Source organism: Nilaparvata lugens, chromosome 2 (genome assembly GCF_014356525.2).
Source record: "Nilaparvata lugens isolate BPH chromosome 2, ASM1435652v1, whole genome shotgun sequence".
NCBI lineage: Eukaryota > Metazoa > Arthropoda > Insecta > Hemiptera > Delphacidae > Nilaparvata > Nilaparvata lugens.
This window is the reverse complement of record NC_052505.1, coordinates 46,269,002-46,286,023: the sequence shown is the minus strand read 5'-3', so window position 1 is coordinate 46,286,023 and position 17,022 is coordinate 46,269,002. Positions and strand designations below refer to the sequence as shown.

The 17,022-nt window shown below is 40.7% G+C and overlaps 1 protein-coding gene across 1 annotated transcript; it reads right to left on the bottom strand.

The window, feature by feature from the left end:
* Positions 1-2,232: 2,232 nt before the first annotated feature.
* On the bottom strand, positions 2,233-4,018 carry LOC120349904. The gene is made up of 2 exons (XM_039421333.1): positions 3,880-4,018; positions 2,233-2,644 (listed from the first exon to the last, which is right to left on the bottom strand). The coding sequence occupies exons 1-2, from the start codon at positions 3,961-3,963 to the stop codon at positions 2,258-2,260; spliced, it is 471 nt and encodes a 156-aa protein (XP_039277267.1). The 5' UTR covers positions 3,964-4,018; the 3' UTR covers positions 2,233-2,257.
* Between the last annotated feature and the right edge of the window lie 13,004 nt (positions 4,019-17,022).

Genomic DNA, 17,022 nt, shown 5'->3' with positions numbered 1-17,022 from the left:
TCATACGCACCCATATCAAGATCAATTAATTTATCACCATATTTGAAGCTAGAATTTTTACCTTTTATAACATTTGCAATGCTATTGTAAGTACAGAAATTAATCAATCCAATTTCCCATTCTTTATTTTTATCCGAATCGAGAATTTCTTGCAAATGTTCATAGAGGTCACTTGATCTAGATCGTAATGTAATAACAACCATCTTATATGTTTTCGGTACAAATACTGGATTACAACTGGTTTGCAAAAAACAAGAGCATAAGGTGTCCACATATATTTGTATGTAATGGTTGCATGTGCTCAACATTGTAAAAAATATTCACACCTGTTTCTTTTTTCCAATAATTATTCAATTCATAAGGTGGTTGTAAATTACCAATTGGATCAAAACAGTAAACATTTGATCCCCGTTTCTTATAACCAACCCAGTGTGTACCATGTCCAGATTGAGTGTCTGAATTAACAATACAATTCTCATTTTTTAGAATTTTATTAGGTAATGTATCTATTATGTATACACCTCGTAGGGGAATTTGTAATAATTTACACCATTTTATTAGATTGTGATTAGATAATTCACTATTGATATTCATTTTTTCACTTTCTTTGTCTTTCTACGTTTTTTAACTCCTTTTTTACTTTTTTTCTTTGGGAATAAACTTACACCATATAGTGATGAGGAGGAGGAGGAGGGGTTGGGGCCAATCAAAATACAACCACCAGTTGAGATTGGGGGGTACGGTTTCAAATAGTAACCTCTACCTGCAATATGCTGTTTCAACTGAGCAATAGTTTTTTTCCTTACCGACATGCTATGAGTTTTCCTAACACTTGTGCCCTTCTTCTTCTTCTTGTTTCTCAAACCACCGCCAAACGCTGCTTCAGCTTTCATCACGTTTTTACAAGATAACTAAGTGCTTTTTCACTAAGAGATGTTTTTGGATTTTTGAATATCTCCCATGCAGCATTTGCAAGAGCTCTGTCTGCAATCGCTTGCAACTTATTATCACTATTTTGAGTGTATGCTATATCATGTACCTTACAGACTCTATCTAATGAATTTATACCTTGATCACCTCTCTTTAACCTTTCTTCAACCTTGGTGCCAGGTCCGCACCACTGATAGCCAGGGACGTGGGTTTCCGGTGAGGCATTTATCAATTTATTTATAATAGTTGATGTAATGTCCCCAGCAGTACCCACTATACCTTTGACAATTTTGCTAGCCGAACTCAAGATTCCTCTCCCTCGTTTCCTAGAAGATAACTTTCTTCTACATACCATTTTTCATTACCTTTCAACTCAATAGTTGAACATCGACTGAGGTTAATTAATCACACTTAACCTCAATCGAGAGACAAAGAAATTGTCTCACTAAGTGCTTTATATATTACTACAAAGTTGGTATGTTTTAATCAATAGGGAATACAATTTTCTATCATCAAGTGTCTTATTAACACACTTGTTAAGTATGTTGTAAGTTTTGTAGAAATTGCAAAGAATTGAACGTTCATCAATCATGAATCTATACCAATGTCTTAGACTAACATCGAGAGAAGCATCTGATGAATTGACACATGATTTGATATAAGATAATGTATGATTTCTTACTAGCAGTGATTCCTGCATCAATTGAGGTGTTTCCTAATCCCTAATCTTATTTCGTACATTTTGTATAGATTCCAATATTCTCTTACTATCATTTTGCATTGAATCATATTTTTTCAAAGCAATATGGAAAAGTAATAGCATATTCACACAACATATTATAAAGAGAAGAACAAATAAAATTCTTCATACGATTATCTTCATTGCGCAACTTCTCCCTTCAAGTGTTGTAAGCATACTGATAAAAATGGATTGCAATATCTATAGTGAGTGTATAGCACTAACAGATGGAAGAGAATGCCGCAACAAGGTTGAGACTAACATGTGGTGCATGCGCGTGCATGCAGCAGCAACTATAAAATAGCTTCTCTTGTGACCGTACACTCATTGACTGCATAGTAACAAGAGCATTACTATTCTTGCATGAACAGTGTACTATTCTACATTCATTGAGTGCTCAGTTACAAGAGGATCTATTCTTGCGTGAACAGTGTACTATTCTACATCTTCTTTGACACAACAAACAGGTGAGAATTAAAAACAATATTACAATTTATTATTAATCACTACAATATTTACATTATATACTACTACTACTACTACTACTTGTAAAGCATCTCACTGCAACATGGTATGACAATAAGATTGTTAAATTTCAACAATCTTAATGTCAGTCCATGTAGCAGTGACATGCTTCACCACTATTGCTAAATTTATACAATTGGCATTGAATTTGACAACTTTTATTGGTGAAATTATGGATGAAAATCTCTGAGGTAGATATACCTCAGTGATTTTCTTTGTAGATGCGATGTTTATTTTTAGAATGATTCTTCTCCCATGGTAGTTTGTTTCTTCACAAACAGAGATAATATTATGCGGGACATCTTCCGCCAGCTCGTGGAGAGGCATCCACAGTTTAGCTGACGGTCTATTGATGATTGAAACAAAATCATCGTGATCATCATCATCCCGCGCCACCTCCTCTAGTAGCAGAGCGATGGAGGAGTTCTCAGCTTCATATGCACGTTGTTTCTGTTAAATAAAAATAAATCTATGATTAGTAACTTATTATAATTTGTTTCAGATTATCAACTACTTGTGATCAACAGATTATTGTCATATATATATAGTTTTGTGTAGTAAAAAAACTGACACTGTTGTACTTTTTACAACAGCGCGACTGCCGGAAGGTTAATAGCAAATTACTGTTGTGTTATTCTGAATGATCTCAACTTGATATCATCAGATTGACAAGACATTCTCTACACAAAGTGAGTAATATAAGTTATTGATTGAAATGATTTGAATAAATAATATTCCTTGCTTCATATTGCAGAATCCAATAGTGATGCATCAAATGCATACATCAAATTAAAAGCAAGCTCTTTCAATGTACATTGCAACAAATAACTATCAACTGAATCAGTAATTAATTTTCTCAACACATCACTTCAATTATATTCTATTATTTCATAGCAAAAAATAGTATGCATGCATGATTAGTACAAATAATTTCATAGCATGATTTAAATAATATGTATTATCAGTGCATAATAATGATCATGGAATCAAAATATTCATATTATTCAATATTTGATGGAAGTCTAATCAATTCAACTAGTAAGCTTGATCAGTTCAATTTCAAAAAGTAATCATTATAATATTCATCAATTCAAAATATATACATCTTATTCAATTCTGAACTCTAATCATTTAATATCACATTGTGAATGCATGTAATACAAAGACATCTATTGGGAATTAGTTTTTCTCAGTAAAGTGAGAAATTTATTAGATAGTAGCATGCATTCAACCTAATCACTTCAAATAATTATATTTCTTGATTTCATAAAACAACATAGAAGTTGCTCAATTCAAATGAACATATCAATTTCAATGTAATCATCATATTCATGAACTCAAATATACATCTTATTAAATTTTTAACTGAACTCTAAAGTTGAATAGTTTCATTTCCTATATTACAATTCGTTATCAAGAAATAATTCTTGTTTGAAATTGTCTTTCAAATCTAATCAGATTCATCAATTTCTCACAATAAATTGAACTCTAATCATTTAATATCACAATGTGAATACATGTAATGTGAACAGATCTATTGGAAATTAGTTTTTCTCAGTAAAGTAAGAAATTTATCAGATAGTAGCAAGCTTTTAGTAGAAAGCTTTCAACAAATTAATGACAACATATAAAGATTTAAAATTATCTGTTCACATTACAAGTTAATAATATTTGAAATAACTAACCTTTGAGGGTACAAAGTTGGTTTCCTCATCCTCCTCCTCCAGAAAGTGCAGCTTTCTCTTCCCCTGTTGCTTGTTGGAAATCATCGTGAGCGGCACACGTCTCGGTGCTCACTCCAGATGAGATGGCGAAGTGTCCGGTACAATGATTTCCTCACTGCTCAACCCCCTCTCCACAAAGACACCACGGCTCTTCAGTGGTGAGTCCTCGCAGTTGGATGCAGCAGTGGGAGCAGCAGTGGTAGTGGTTGCTGGAAGCATCTTCTTCTTCTGCTGTGCAGCTTGCGCTGCCCAGTAGGATGGGAAGGAAGTGCTTTGTTGAGGAGGAGTATCTGTAAGAATGTACTCCTGATGTGTAGATGATGAGTCCATGATGACGAGCATATGTGAAACAGGAACGTGACTAGTACTCGAATGCAGCTGGCAAATCCAATAAGCGCTACTTATATGCTCATCCATTTCTCTCTCTCTGTTTTAGGTTGAGTGAGAGATAGTGCATTTTCCCGCTTATCACATCCTTGACATACAAAAGCATTCTAACAGGTACAGCAAGGTGCATTCAGAGAAAAAAATATATCAAATTCTCACAATGCACTAATATAAAATTTCTCAGTTCCAGATATAATATCTCGAATAACAATATTTCGAATGTGAGAGCAATGTGATATCAAATCTCCTCATTAATTTTCAATCAACATCACATGTTGATTTGCTAAATTTCTTCTCAATATTATTGTGATTTTCATTATGTTCGTTGATTTCACAGAGTTCGAGTGTGCAGTACTGCATAATCACTCCAGTCTTTGAGGAGGAAAAACATATGAAGAACTAGTCTGAGAGTTGGAGTGTAACCAGAGAGAGATACAGTACAGCACATCACATCATTCATTGCATGTAAGTATGATACAATTTTTTTACTTTATTTTTCTAATCATGATTTCTTCAGAACTTACTTCTTTCCTGATAAATTAATACTACAATGCACTTATTCCTAACAAATCACTAATATCTCCATTCTGATTAGGAATTACTTTTACAACAAAGTGCATATTGTACAATATCCAGCTTGTTTTCCCACAGCATCTTCTTCTTCAACATTCATCTTTTCTTTTCCATTATAGCTCATCTTTTTATATAAATACAAAATGGAACATGTGTCACTTTTTCATAAGGATTTTCAATAATATATTTGCAATATACACATTGCAGATATGATTTTTCATGTAAAAAATATTCATTTATTGCAAAATAGTCTGCTCTATTAATAAATACCGAGAGCTTGAATGGTTCTGGACAATGGAAAGTTAAAACTCGTTCTTCATATTGTCGTAGAATATTATTATCGAAATTCTCCTCTTCACATGAAATATTATCTTCTTTGCGCCATCCCCAATTTGGACTGCATCGCTCATGTTCCTTACTAGGATCGTCTGTTGACAACCAATTTTCTAAATAATATACTGAACAAAACACACATTGAACAACGTCAGGTGCTCGCACAAATTTAAAACCCTGTTCAGCCATATTTTGAGGTGACAACAGACTCGATTCTAATTTCCAACGATTATCAAATGTTAATAACCTCAATTGTTCGTACATGAAAATCTGATCCTGAGATAACATTTTTGCACTGTACTTGCAGCTTGTCAAATCACAACTGATTTTTAGATTAATGTTTACTTGTTTTCATATCTAATTCTATGCAATAGTAATATATTCTTTGTTTGTTTTCAGCATCCCGCTAGTAGCAGAGATGGAGCACAGCAGAGAACGCAGGGTTAGAGGCGTGAGTTTGCTTGCAATTCGCCATTGCATTTCCTTCGAAAACGTAGCACCTGACATTGAAAATGTGCTTGAAAACTCAAAAGCTCGTGTTTTTGAGATAATAAGAGAACATGCTGCACGTTTCGAAGGAAATGTGAAATGGTTCTTAGTATTAAATTTATTATTGTATAAGATGGTAGTTTTAGAATCAGAGGAATCTGAAGCTGTTTCATCCATTGTGAATCTATATAGCTACTCAGCCATAGGCTTGAACGTCTTGGAGAGTTATGATGAATTGAATGAACATTTTATGTTAGTGGTTAGGAAAATTTTAAGTTCATTCGATAACTTTGTTGGATTTGGGAGTGGGTGGGTGTTGAAGAAGATTGACTCACTTGATGTAAATGTGATTAGGTATAATCCAATATACACAAGCAGTTATATTCAAACACCCCAGTTCATCAAGAATAAGAAATGTGTTATCAATGTCAAAAATCATTCTGATAAAAAGTGTTTTCTGTGGAGTGTTCTAGCCTATTTTCACCAGAAACCAAATAATTTGAAATTAACGGTGAAATATTTGAGCAAATTTGCTCACAGGCTGAACACTCGCCGAGTTAATTTCCAACCACCGATTGCGACATAAAGAAATTTGAAATTCTTAATACAGACATTGCAATTCATGTTATCACGAATGACAACAAAAAGTTTTTCCCCTATCGAACAAGCATATTCTGTACGCGTAAATACCAAATTAATCTTTTAATGTTGAAAGGCGATGCAGGAAAAACACATTTTTGTTTAATTAACACCGCGAACGGTAAAAATGGATTGTCATGTCTTCTTTTCCACCTTTCAAAAGCTGAAGCACAAGTAGATGTTTGTAATTTCTGTTTCCACAGATTTACATCAGACAAAACAGTAAACCAGGATGGGAAAGCAAATTTGATGAGACATCTAGAGCTTTGTTCAAAGTTCCAGTCTCAGAGAACTTCGTACCCAAAATGAGGTGAGACAATCAAATTTAAAAAACTCGGTTCGACTTTGAAGGAAAAGTATACAATCTACACGGATTTGGAAACATTTGTTGTGAATATGCACGGTAACAAATCTGATTGTGAGGATGTACCTATCACCAGAAGTTACACCATGAAAACGGCGCATCATATTCCATGTGGGTATTGTTTTGTTGTAATTGATGTGAATGGAAATATCATGTATGGCCCAGTACTCTATAGATCGAGTAATATCAATGAAAAGATCATGGAAAAATTTCTCAAGGAAATAATCGAACTGGGCGATTTATTGAGTGCGGATATAAAATGCGAAATTCTGATGGAGCATTTAAGTGAGCATCAGCAACGCAAATTTCAAAATGCTGATAAGTGTGGCATTTGCGATGAAGTTTTTACCGAAACAGGCACAAAGGTACGCCATCATGCACATGAAAATGGAAAGTTTTTGTGTGCTGCTCATGTGTCATGTAATTTAAATACTCGAACTGATGATACAATCAGCTGTTACTTCCATAATTTTAGCGGATTTGACAGTCATTTTATTCTAAAAGCTCTCGGAAAATGTAAAAAAGAAATTTCCTGTATCGCCAATACATCTAAAAGATTTTTGACATTGACAGTGGGAAAAATTAAGTTTTTAGATTCATAAAAATTTATGAATGTATCCTTAGAAGTATTAGTGCGCAACTTGGTAGATAGTACATATATGGAATCGAAGTTCAAACGTCTGTTTTCAGTATTTAATGACCCTGATCTCGAACATAGGCAACTCTTGTTAAAAAAAGGAGTATATCCCTATTTGTACATATCTTGCAATGAAAAATTCGCTGAGACTTCTCTCCCTCCGATAGAATGTTTTTATAATGATCTATGTCATCATATTGACAGAGATTACTCAAAGTATTCTACTCTCTGCTCTCAGGTGAAAGGTCAATTACTTCAAGACAAATCTATTATGACTCAAAAGACAGAGACATATCTGCAAGCCCAGCTGTAATGCTTTTGGAAATATGTAAGGGACAACAGGACAAAGGCTAATAATTGTCCATCCACTATATCAGTTGATGAGGTGAATGTGACTGAACCACACAAAATTTGTGAGCACTTTGGCAATTACTTTTCCTCCTTAAATCAGAAAAAGATCTCAACATCTGCTTATTGCACTCCAGTCAATGATAATCCCAGCTCATCATCTTTTGGATTACCTGATGTGAATGAGGAGGAAGTTCTTAAGGAAATTTATGCCCTAAAAAACTCTTCTCCAGGATATGATGGAATTCCAATATTTATTATAAAAGGTTTGAGTTATCTAATCTCTCCAGTACTGACATCGATTGCCAAAAGCAGTTTCCCAATGGGAATATTTCCAAGAGTCTGGAAACACTGTTGTTTTACCTATCCCTAGAAAGACCAGATCCAACAGTATCAAAGATTTCAGACCAATCTCTATTCTGAACCCTTTCTCAAAAATAATTGAGAGAGTTGTCTACAGGCATATTTTCAGCAATGTAAAGACTACCATCACCGACTATCAACATGGGTTCATGCCACAAAAATCTACCACCACTAATTTGGCAAATTTCTTATCATATGTTGGACCATATGTGGGGAATCAAGAGCAAGTAGATGTGGTATACTTGGATCTGGAGAAGGCCTTCGACAAGATGCCCCATTCTGTACTGATCAGAAAGCTTTATGATATCGGGTTCAATCAGGATCTTATTTGCTGGATCATATCATATCTTGAATATAGAACATTTTGTGTCTGATTCAGAGGAGCCACTTCCAGAAGCTTCACAACATCGTCTGGGGTTCCTCAGGGCTCCAATCTTGGTCCACTGCTCTTCAGTATTTTTATGAATGACATTGTAGGAGTTCTGGACTGTGAGGTTCTGATGTATGCTGATGACCTTAAAATCTTCAAGAAAATCAAGTCAAGAGAGGACTCCTTATCCTTGCAAGACAACATTGACCGGGCTTTGGATTGGTCTAGGAGGAATTTTATGCCTATCAATGTGGGAAAGACATTCATCATGAACTTCTCCAGGAAGACTAACACTCTTGGGTTTTGTTACAAAATTGCAAACAAAAATATTCAGCGTGTCAAAAGTATGAAGGATCTTGGTGTTACCTTTGATAGTAAACTTCTATTCACTGTGCATGTTCTGAGTAGATTTTTGCCCACACCTTCCTCTACTAGAGTTCCCAGTGTCGCTCTGGGCCGGCTAAACTCAGTTGGCGACTGGGGTGGGCCGCAGCAGGGGACGGGAGTCTTGGTGGGGTGTCCGTCAACCACCCTCGTTCGAGTCGGGGGTTGAAACAGAGTCTTGAGTGTTTTGGAGAAGTGTTTCCCTCTTTTAGGAAAGAGGGGCCGTGCTTTCGCACTGCCAAACAGGGTTGGTCACAGAATGAAGGGAGTAGAAACGTTGCGGTGTCAGCCGTGAAAAAGATCTTCGTGTCGGGACTAAGTCTTAGTCCTCGGGCACCGGGTGTCTTCCCGGGGTCCGGATTAATCTCGGAGATCTAGCAAAGGCTTTCCTTAGCCTTTCTAGAGGTTCTCTTTCGATTCCGTATGGAATCAGTAAGTTGCGGCGGCTCGCGCTCTGGACTTTCCCAAGTCCTAATCGTCGGGCACCAGGTGTTCTCCTGGGGTCCGGATCGGTCGCGGAGCTCTCGCAAAGGCTTCCCTAGCCTTTCTAGAGGTCCTCTTTCGATTCCGTATGGAATCAGTACGTTGCGGCGGCCCGTTCGCTGGACTTCACTCGCAGACGCGGAGTCTAAGTCCTCGAGCACCGGGTGTTCTCCTGGGGTCCGGATCGGTCGCGGAGCTCTCGCAAAGGCCTTCCCTAGCCTTACTTGAGGTCCTCTTTCGATTCAGAATGGAATCGACACGTTGCGGGGGCCCGCTCACTGGACTTCTCTCACAGGCGCGAAGTCTAAGTCCTCGAGCACCGGGTGTTCTCCTGGGGTCCGGATCGGTCGCGGAGCTCTCGCAAAGGCCTTCCCTAGCCTTACTTGAGGTCCTCTTTCGATTCAGAATGGAATCGACACATTGCGGGGGCCCGTTCACTGGACTTCTCTCGCAAACGCCGAGTCTAAGTCCACGGGCACCAGGTGTCCTCCTGGGGTCCGGATCGGTCTCAGAGCTCTCGCAAAGGCCTTCCCTAGCCTTACTTGAGGTCCTCTTTCGATTCAGAATGGAATCGACACGTTGCGTCGAGAGAATCAGGTGAGAGTCGCAGTGCTTTCGCACTGCTAGGAACCGCCGTGCTTTCGCACTGCAAGGAACCGCCGTGCTTTCGCACTGCCGAATCGCCATGTTTCCACACTGCCCCGGATGCCGTGCTTCCGCACTGCAGGTGAGAGTCGCGGTGCTCCCGCACTGCCAGGAGGGACGGGTAACACAAAATACCTCAGACCAGTTCTGAGAACCCGAGTCGCATTGCTAGGAAACGCCGTGCTCCCGCACTGCAATGAAACGCCATGCTGTCGCACTGCAAAAATACGGACGCGGTGCTTTCGCACTGCCAAGTCGCCATGCTTCCGCACTGCCCTGGACGCCGTGCTTCCGCACTGCAGGTGAGAGTTGCGGTGTTTTCACACTGCTGGGAACCGCTGTGCTTTCGCACTGCAAGGAAACGCCGTGCTTTCGCACTGCATAAAAAATGACGCAGTGCTTTCGCACTGCCGAATCGCCGTGTTTCCTCACTGCCCCGGATACCATGCTTCCGCACTGCAGGTGAGAGTCGCGGTGCTCTCGCACTGCCAGGAGGGGCGGGTAACACAAAAAAAAAAAACGAGGTGAACAACACCTCAGACCGGTTCTGAGAACCCGAGTCGCATTGCAAGGAGACACCGTGCTCCCGCACTGCAATGAAACGTCGTGCTGTCGCACTGCAAAAATACGGACGCAGTGCTTTCGCACTGCCAAGTCGCCATGCTTCTGCACAGCCCTGGACGCCGTGCTTCCACACTGCAGGTGAGAGTCGCGGTGTTTTCACACTGCTGGGAACCGCCGTGCTTTCGCACTGCAAGGAAACGCCGTGCTTTCGCACTGCATAAAAAGGGACGCAGTGCTTTCGCACTGCCGAATCGCCGTGTTTCCACACTGCCCCGGATGCCGTGTTTCCGCACTGCAGGTGAGAGTCGCGGTGCTCTCGCACTGCCAGGAGGGGCGGGTAACACAAAAAAAAACAAGGTGAACAACACCTCCGACCGGTTCTGAGAACTCGAGTCGTATTGCAAGGGAACGCCGTGCTTCCGCACTGCAATGAAACGCCGTGCTGTCACACTGCAAAAATAAGGACTTGGTGCTTTCGCACTGCCGAGTCGCCGTGCTTCTGCACTGCCCTGGACGCCGCGCTTTCGCACTGCAGGTAAGAGTCGCGGTGTTTTCACACTGCTGGGAACCGCTGTGCTTTCGCACTGCAAGGAAACGCCGTGCTTTCGCACTGCATAAAAAATGACGCAGTGCTTTCGCACTGCCGAATCGCCGTGTTTCCTCACTGCCCCGGATACCATGCTTCCGCACTGCAGGTGACAGTCGCGGTGCTCTCGCACTGCCAGGAGGGGCGGGTAACACAAAAAAAAAAAACGAGGTGAACAACACCTCAGACCGGTTCTGAGTACCCGAGTCGCATTGCAAGGAGACACCATGCTCCCGCACTGCAATGAAACGTCGTGCTGTCGCACTGCAAAAATACGGACACAGTGCTTTCGCACTGCCAAGTCGCCATGCTTCTGCACAGCCCTGGACGCCGTGCTTCCACACTGCAGGTGAGAGTCACGGTGTTTTCACACTGCTGGGAACCGCCGTGCTTTCGCACTGCAAGGAAACGCCGTGCTTTCGCACTGCATAAAAAGGGACGCAGTGCTTTCGCACTGCCGAATCGCCGTGTTTCCACACTGCCCCGGATGCCATGTTTCCGCACTGCAGGTGAGAGTCGCGGTGCTCTCGCACTGCCAGGAGGGGCGGGTAACACAAAAAAAAACAAGGTGAACAACACCTCCGACCGGTTCTGAGAACTCGAGTCGTATTGCAAGGGAACGCCGTGCTTCCGCACTGCAATGAAACGCCGTGCTGTCACACTGCAAAAATAAGGACTTGGTGCTTTCGCACTGCCGAGTCGCCGTGCTTCTGCACTGCCCTGGACGCCGCGCTTTCGCACTGCAGGTAAGAGTCGCGGTGTTTTCACACTACTGGGAACTGCCGTGCTTTCGCACTGCAAGGAAACGCCATGCTTTCGCACTGCATAAAAAGGGACGCAGTGCTTTCGCACTGCCGAATCGCCGTGTTTCCACACTGCCCCGGATGCCGTGCTTCCCCACTGCAGGTGAGAGTCGCGGTGCTCTCGCACTGCCAGGAGGGGCGGGTAACACAAAAAAAAACAAGGTGAACAACACCTCCGACCGGATCTGAGAACTCGAGTCGCATTGCAAGGGAACGCCGTGCTTCCGCACTGCAATGAAACGCCGTGCTGTCGCACTGCAAAAATAAGGACGTGGTGCTTTCGCACTGCCGAGTCGCTGTGCTTCCGCACTGCCCTGGACGCCGTGCTTCTGCACTGCAGGTAAGAGTCGCGGTGTTTTCACACTGCTGGGAACCGCCGTGCTTTCGGACTGCAAGGAAACGCTGTGCTTTCGCACTGCATAAAAAGGGACGCAGTGCTTTCGCCCTGCCGAATCGCCGTGTTTCCACACTGCCCCGGATGCCGTGCTTCCACACTGCAGGTGAGAGTCACGGTACTCTCACACTGCCAGGAGGGGCGGGTAACACAAAAAAATAAAAAAAAAACAAGGTGAATGACACCTTCAACTGTTTCTGAGAACTCGAGTCGCATTGCAAGGAACGCCGTGCTTCCGCACTGCAATGAAACGCTGTGCTGTCGCACTGCAAAAATAAGGACGTGGTGCTTTCGCACTGCCGAGTCGCCGTGCTTCCGCACTGCCCTGGACGCCGTGCTTCCGCACTGCAGGTGAGAGTTGTGGTGTTTTCACACTGCTGGGAACCGCCGTGCTTTCGCACTGCAATAGAACGCCGTGCTGTCACACTGCATAAAAAGGGACGCAGTGCTTTCGCACTGCCGAATCGCCGTGTTTCCACACTGCCCCGGATGCCGTGCTTCCGCACTGCAGGTGAGAGTCACGGTACTCTCACACTGCCAGGAGGGGCGGGTAACACAAAAAAATAAAAAAAAAACAAGGTGAATAACACCTTCAACTGTTTCTGAGAACTCGAGTCGCATTGCAAGGGAACGCCGTGCTTCCGCACTGCAATGAAACGCCGTGCTGTCACACTGCAAGAATAAGGACGCGCTGCTTTCGCACTGCCGAGTTGCCGTGCTTCCGCACTGCCCTGGACGCCGTGCTTCCGCACTGCAGGTAAGAGCGCAGTGCTTTCGCACTGCTAGGAATCGCCGTGCTTTCACACTGCAAGGAAGTGTCGTGCTTCGCACTGTACATAAATGGACGCAGTGCTTTCGCACTGCCGAGTCGCCGTGTTTCCACACTGCCCTGGACGCCATGCTTCCGCACTGCAGGTGAGAGTCGCGGTGCTCTCGCACTGCCAGGAGGGGTGGGTAACACAGAGCACAAAAACACAAAAAACACAAAAAAAACACACAAAACATAAAAGGTGAATAGCACCTCCAACTGGCCCTGAGAGCTCAAGTCGTCGCGGTGTGTACACGCCCGCTGACTTGCCGGGAAACAAGCCCCTGTTTTACACTAGAAAACAGAGCTTGTGCTCTGCTGGAGGGCTGTGTTTGCACACAGCGAGGCACGAGGATTTTCGCCCCGTCCGGACAAGCCGGGCTTTCGCCCTGCATGCCGTGCTTGCGCACTGCGTGCCGTGCTTGCGCACTGCGTGCCGTGCTTGCACACTGCGTGCCGTGCTTGCGCACTGCGTTCCGTGCTTGCGCACTGCGTGCCTTGTTTTCACACTGCTGCGGTGTTCATGCGCCCTGCGCGGCCGTGCTCATGCACTGCCTAACTTCGCCGTGCTTGCGCACTGCATGTGCCGGGCTTGCGCCCTGCGCGGCCGTGCTCACGCACTGCCTAACTTCGCCGTGCTTGCGCACTGCATGTGCCGGGCTTGCGCCCTGCGCGGCCGTGCTCACGCACTGCCTAACTTCCAGCATCAGACAGCTGGGATGAATCTCCAACACAACCAGGAACTCGTCGTGGTCCCAGCAATAGTCAGCTGAGATACAGCTCCAATAATCCCAGGAGCTCGTCGAGGAAGTAGACTCAAGTTGCAGTCCCCATCCTCAAGAAGAAACGTGATACACAACAATGTAACACTTCACAGGAGGCAGAAGTTGATAGGGGTGAATTGGAGTCCAGGAAAATCACCAGGTGTCAGAGTGATGGATACCCTCAGTTAGTTCAGTGTATCAGCAACTTTTTGTTCACAATAAAAGTTGAGAGATGACAATATGATGAGGAATACTGAATTATATGGTTGACAAGAAGCCACTAGATGCGATGTTACACCACATATTTTGATTTTATATCACAATTAAATGTGGTCGAAATAATAATTCATTTTCGATCTGTTATGAGGATCACAGCCTTCTCACTTTATCACAATAATAAAATCGAAACTATAAATTTCAACACAATATTCCACTTCTCACTGTTCATTTCTATAACGAAATCAATCACCTGATTTACTTATGCAAAGTAACCATCCATTGGATATAAATGACAGTGTGTTTATTATAACAGATAACATCTGCTAATTAATTCACAATCAGTGAACATTAATTTATTACTCAATCTCTCTTTCTCACTTCAAGACTTATTTCACCCTGAAATAAATCTTATTTACTTTTTCAAAGTAATTATTCACACAAGGCGTGTATAATGACACAACAGCTGTTAATTAATTCACACTCAGTAAATATTGATTTTCCGAAAAATAATCACAACAATCAGCACAAATAGTAATAATTGAATGAATTAATGCACCGTCAATAAACTCATGACGGTAGGCTGAGTAAAAATTAGATTCACTCTCGAGACGTGATCTAATTCCAAACTAACAATAGCACGATCAAACACAGACTGACTCAATAACAGTAGAATATTTGGAAAAACTAGAATTCACATGAATTCTATTTTATAAATTGTTATTGAAAAGGAGAAGTAATTCTCTACAGACTAGAAGCTTGGCGATAGCAGTTGGCCAGTTGAGATAATGTTTATCTTATCTGTACAGCACAGCACAAACAACTTTTCGATTCAACAAGGAATTAATTCCAATTGAAATAATAATTATTTTATTCCAATTTATAGTAAGTCCTCCGACTTTATTTTCAAGTTAAATATTAGAAAATTTAAATCATAATCTGAAGCTAATAACCCCCGATTGTAGTACATCTCGACTCACAATCAAACGCAATTTATTCATTCCACATGAATAATTAATTGCAACGTAATTCACTTTTATCCCACAGTATAATAACGTCTGTTAATTAACTGCATCGTAACACTTTACACGGATTAAAGCAATTACCACCAGCTTCATTAAATGATTTAAATTATTATTATAACCATTACCTCATGGTTAAAATATTATTCGGATCATACTGATCTATAATATTTTCTAATATTCTCTATCCACTCATTTCGCCATCAACTATTTATGGCAAGTAGAAAACAAGCTACTGCAAGTTTTGCTTGTTAACCTGTACTTGGTTACAACAATATTGGTAATATACACCGGTCAAGAAGATTAGTCTAGTTGGAATCGACTTTAGCTGCTATTAACTAGTCATAGACTGTAGAAAATTTTCTTGATTACCCTTGATTGGTCACATCATAATATTGTAAATAAATTTCAAACTGAAATTATTGGGATTGCCTTCAGATCAAAAGAAAATGCATTAATTTGTCAATAATAATTTCTTCCATCTAATTCAGCCAGTGCTTTATGACTGATTATATTAATTAAACTGTAATGGTTGGGTTGCCATTTAGTTTAAATAAAACCCTATTTTATAGGAAAAATTAAACGGAATATGCTTTTTCCTTCTCTTCCTTTCAATATACTATTGACAAATTCCTTTCAACAACAATAAATTATGTCAGTCTATTAATATTTTCGTTATTTTCGGAATCGTGCTAATGCTATTAAAATTCGGCCGATAAATTTGTGCTAATAATTCTGAATTAATTTTCCTCAATTTCTATGCAATTTTGTCTTTGATAACAAAATTTAATTTCCTCATTTTAAATGGGATAATTTATGAATCAGAAATAGCTCTAAAGCTGTAATATGATTGAACTTCTATGACATTCACCCCTTCTCGCCTCTTACCTCCTTATTGGTGGCGCGCGACACCTCTCTGGTATCCCATCCTCCGGATAGGCAGCGACCCTCTATAGACTAATATATAGGACTATAGACCCTCTATAGACAAAACCGGGGGAGGCACTTTCAAAAAAAGCCTGGATGATGAAGGGGAGAGATTTGTGGCATTGATTTGTGCCACAATTCTTTCCCATGAAAAACTATGGTGATAGTGACGATGGTTATCACCAAAAAGAAATCGAGATTATTAGCATGGATGCTCAGGCAGCTACTAGTACAGATGAGGTAATTATGCAAAAATCACTAACTTATCTTAAGATAAGTACATAAGTACATTCCACAATAATGAGCGCTTTCATGGAAAACATAATAACAGTGCATGAATGCATTCATTGGCTCCAAAGTGTATTCATCATTTTATACAAAAACACACAAATAAATGATTAAATGGTATTCTACAAAGTAGTACATCTTTTAGGATTTAATATCACTGTTACTAATAAATTCTAATTTCAGCAGTTTGATGCTTTTGTCACGATTTTCTTGTCTTTAAACTCTATTTTCCCAAAAAGTACTTATTTTGGATCACAATTGTTGATAAATAATTATTACATTTCTACAGGTTCAAGATACTGAAGCGTCAGTAGAGGTGATTGATATTGGCGAGGAGGAAATTATAATTCAGCCTTCCATTACAGTGGAAAACAATAACTTAAACGAAAAACTCAAAGTGGAGGTTTAGGAACAAAACAAAAGAAAAGAATGTACGAAGATTTGAAGGACTACACGAGAGGGAAAGTTGACATAAACGAACTCAAAATTGAAATGATGAGGGAAAAACACGAGTTGGAACTACAGATTTTAAAAAACTTTAGAATTAAAAGAAATAGAGGTTAAAATAAAACAAAAAGAGTATGAAAGAATGTAAATTATGTTAATGTTAATCGAATGGATGGTTTGTGGAATAGCTTAATTTCTTTAGTTAAGGTAAGTTTTATCATGTTTTGTGTTTCTTGTAAGTATTATTAATGTTTTGGTTCTAAACTAAAT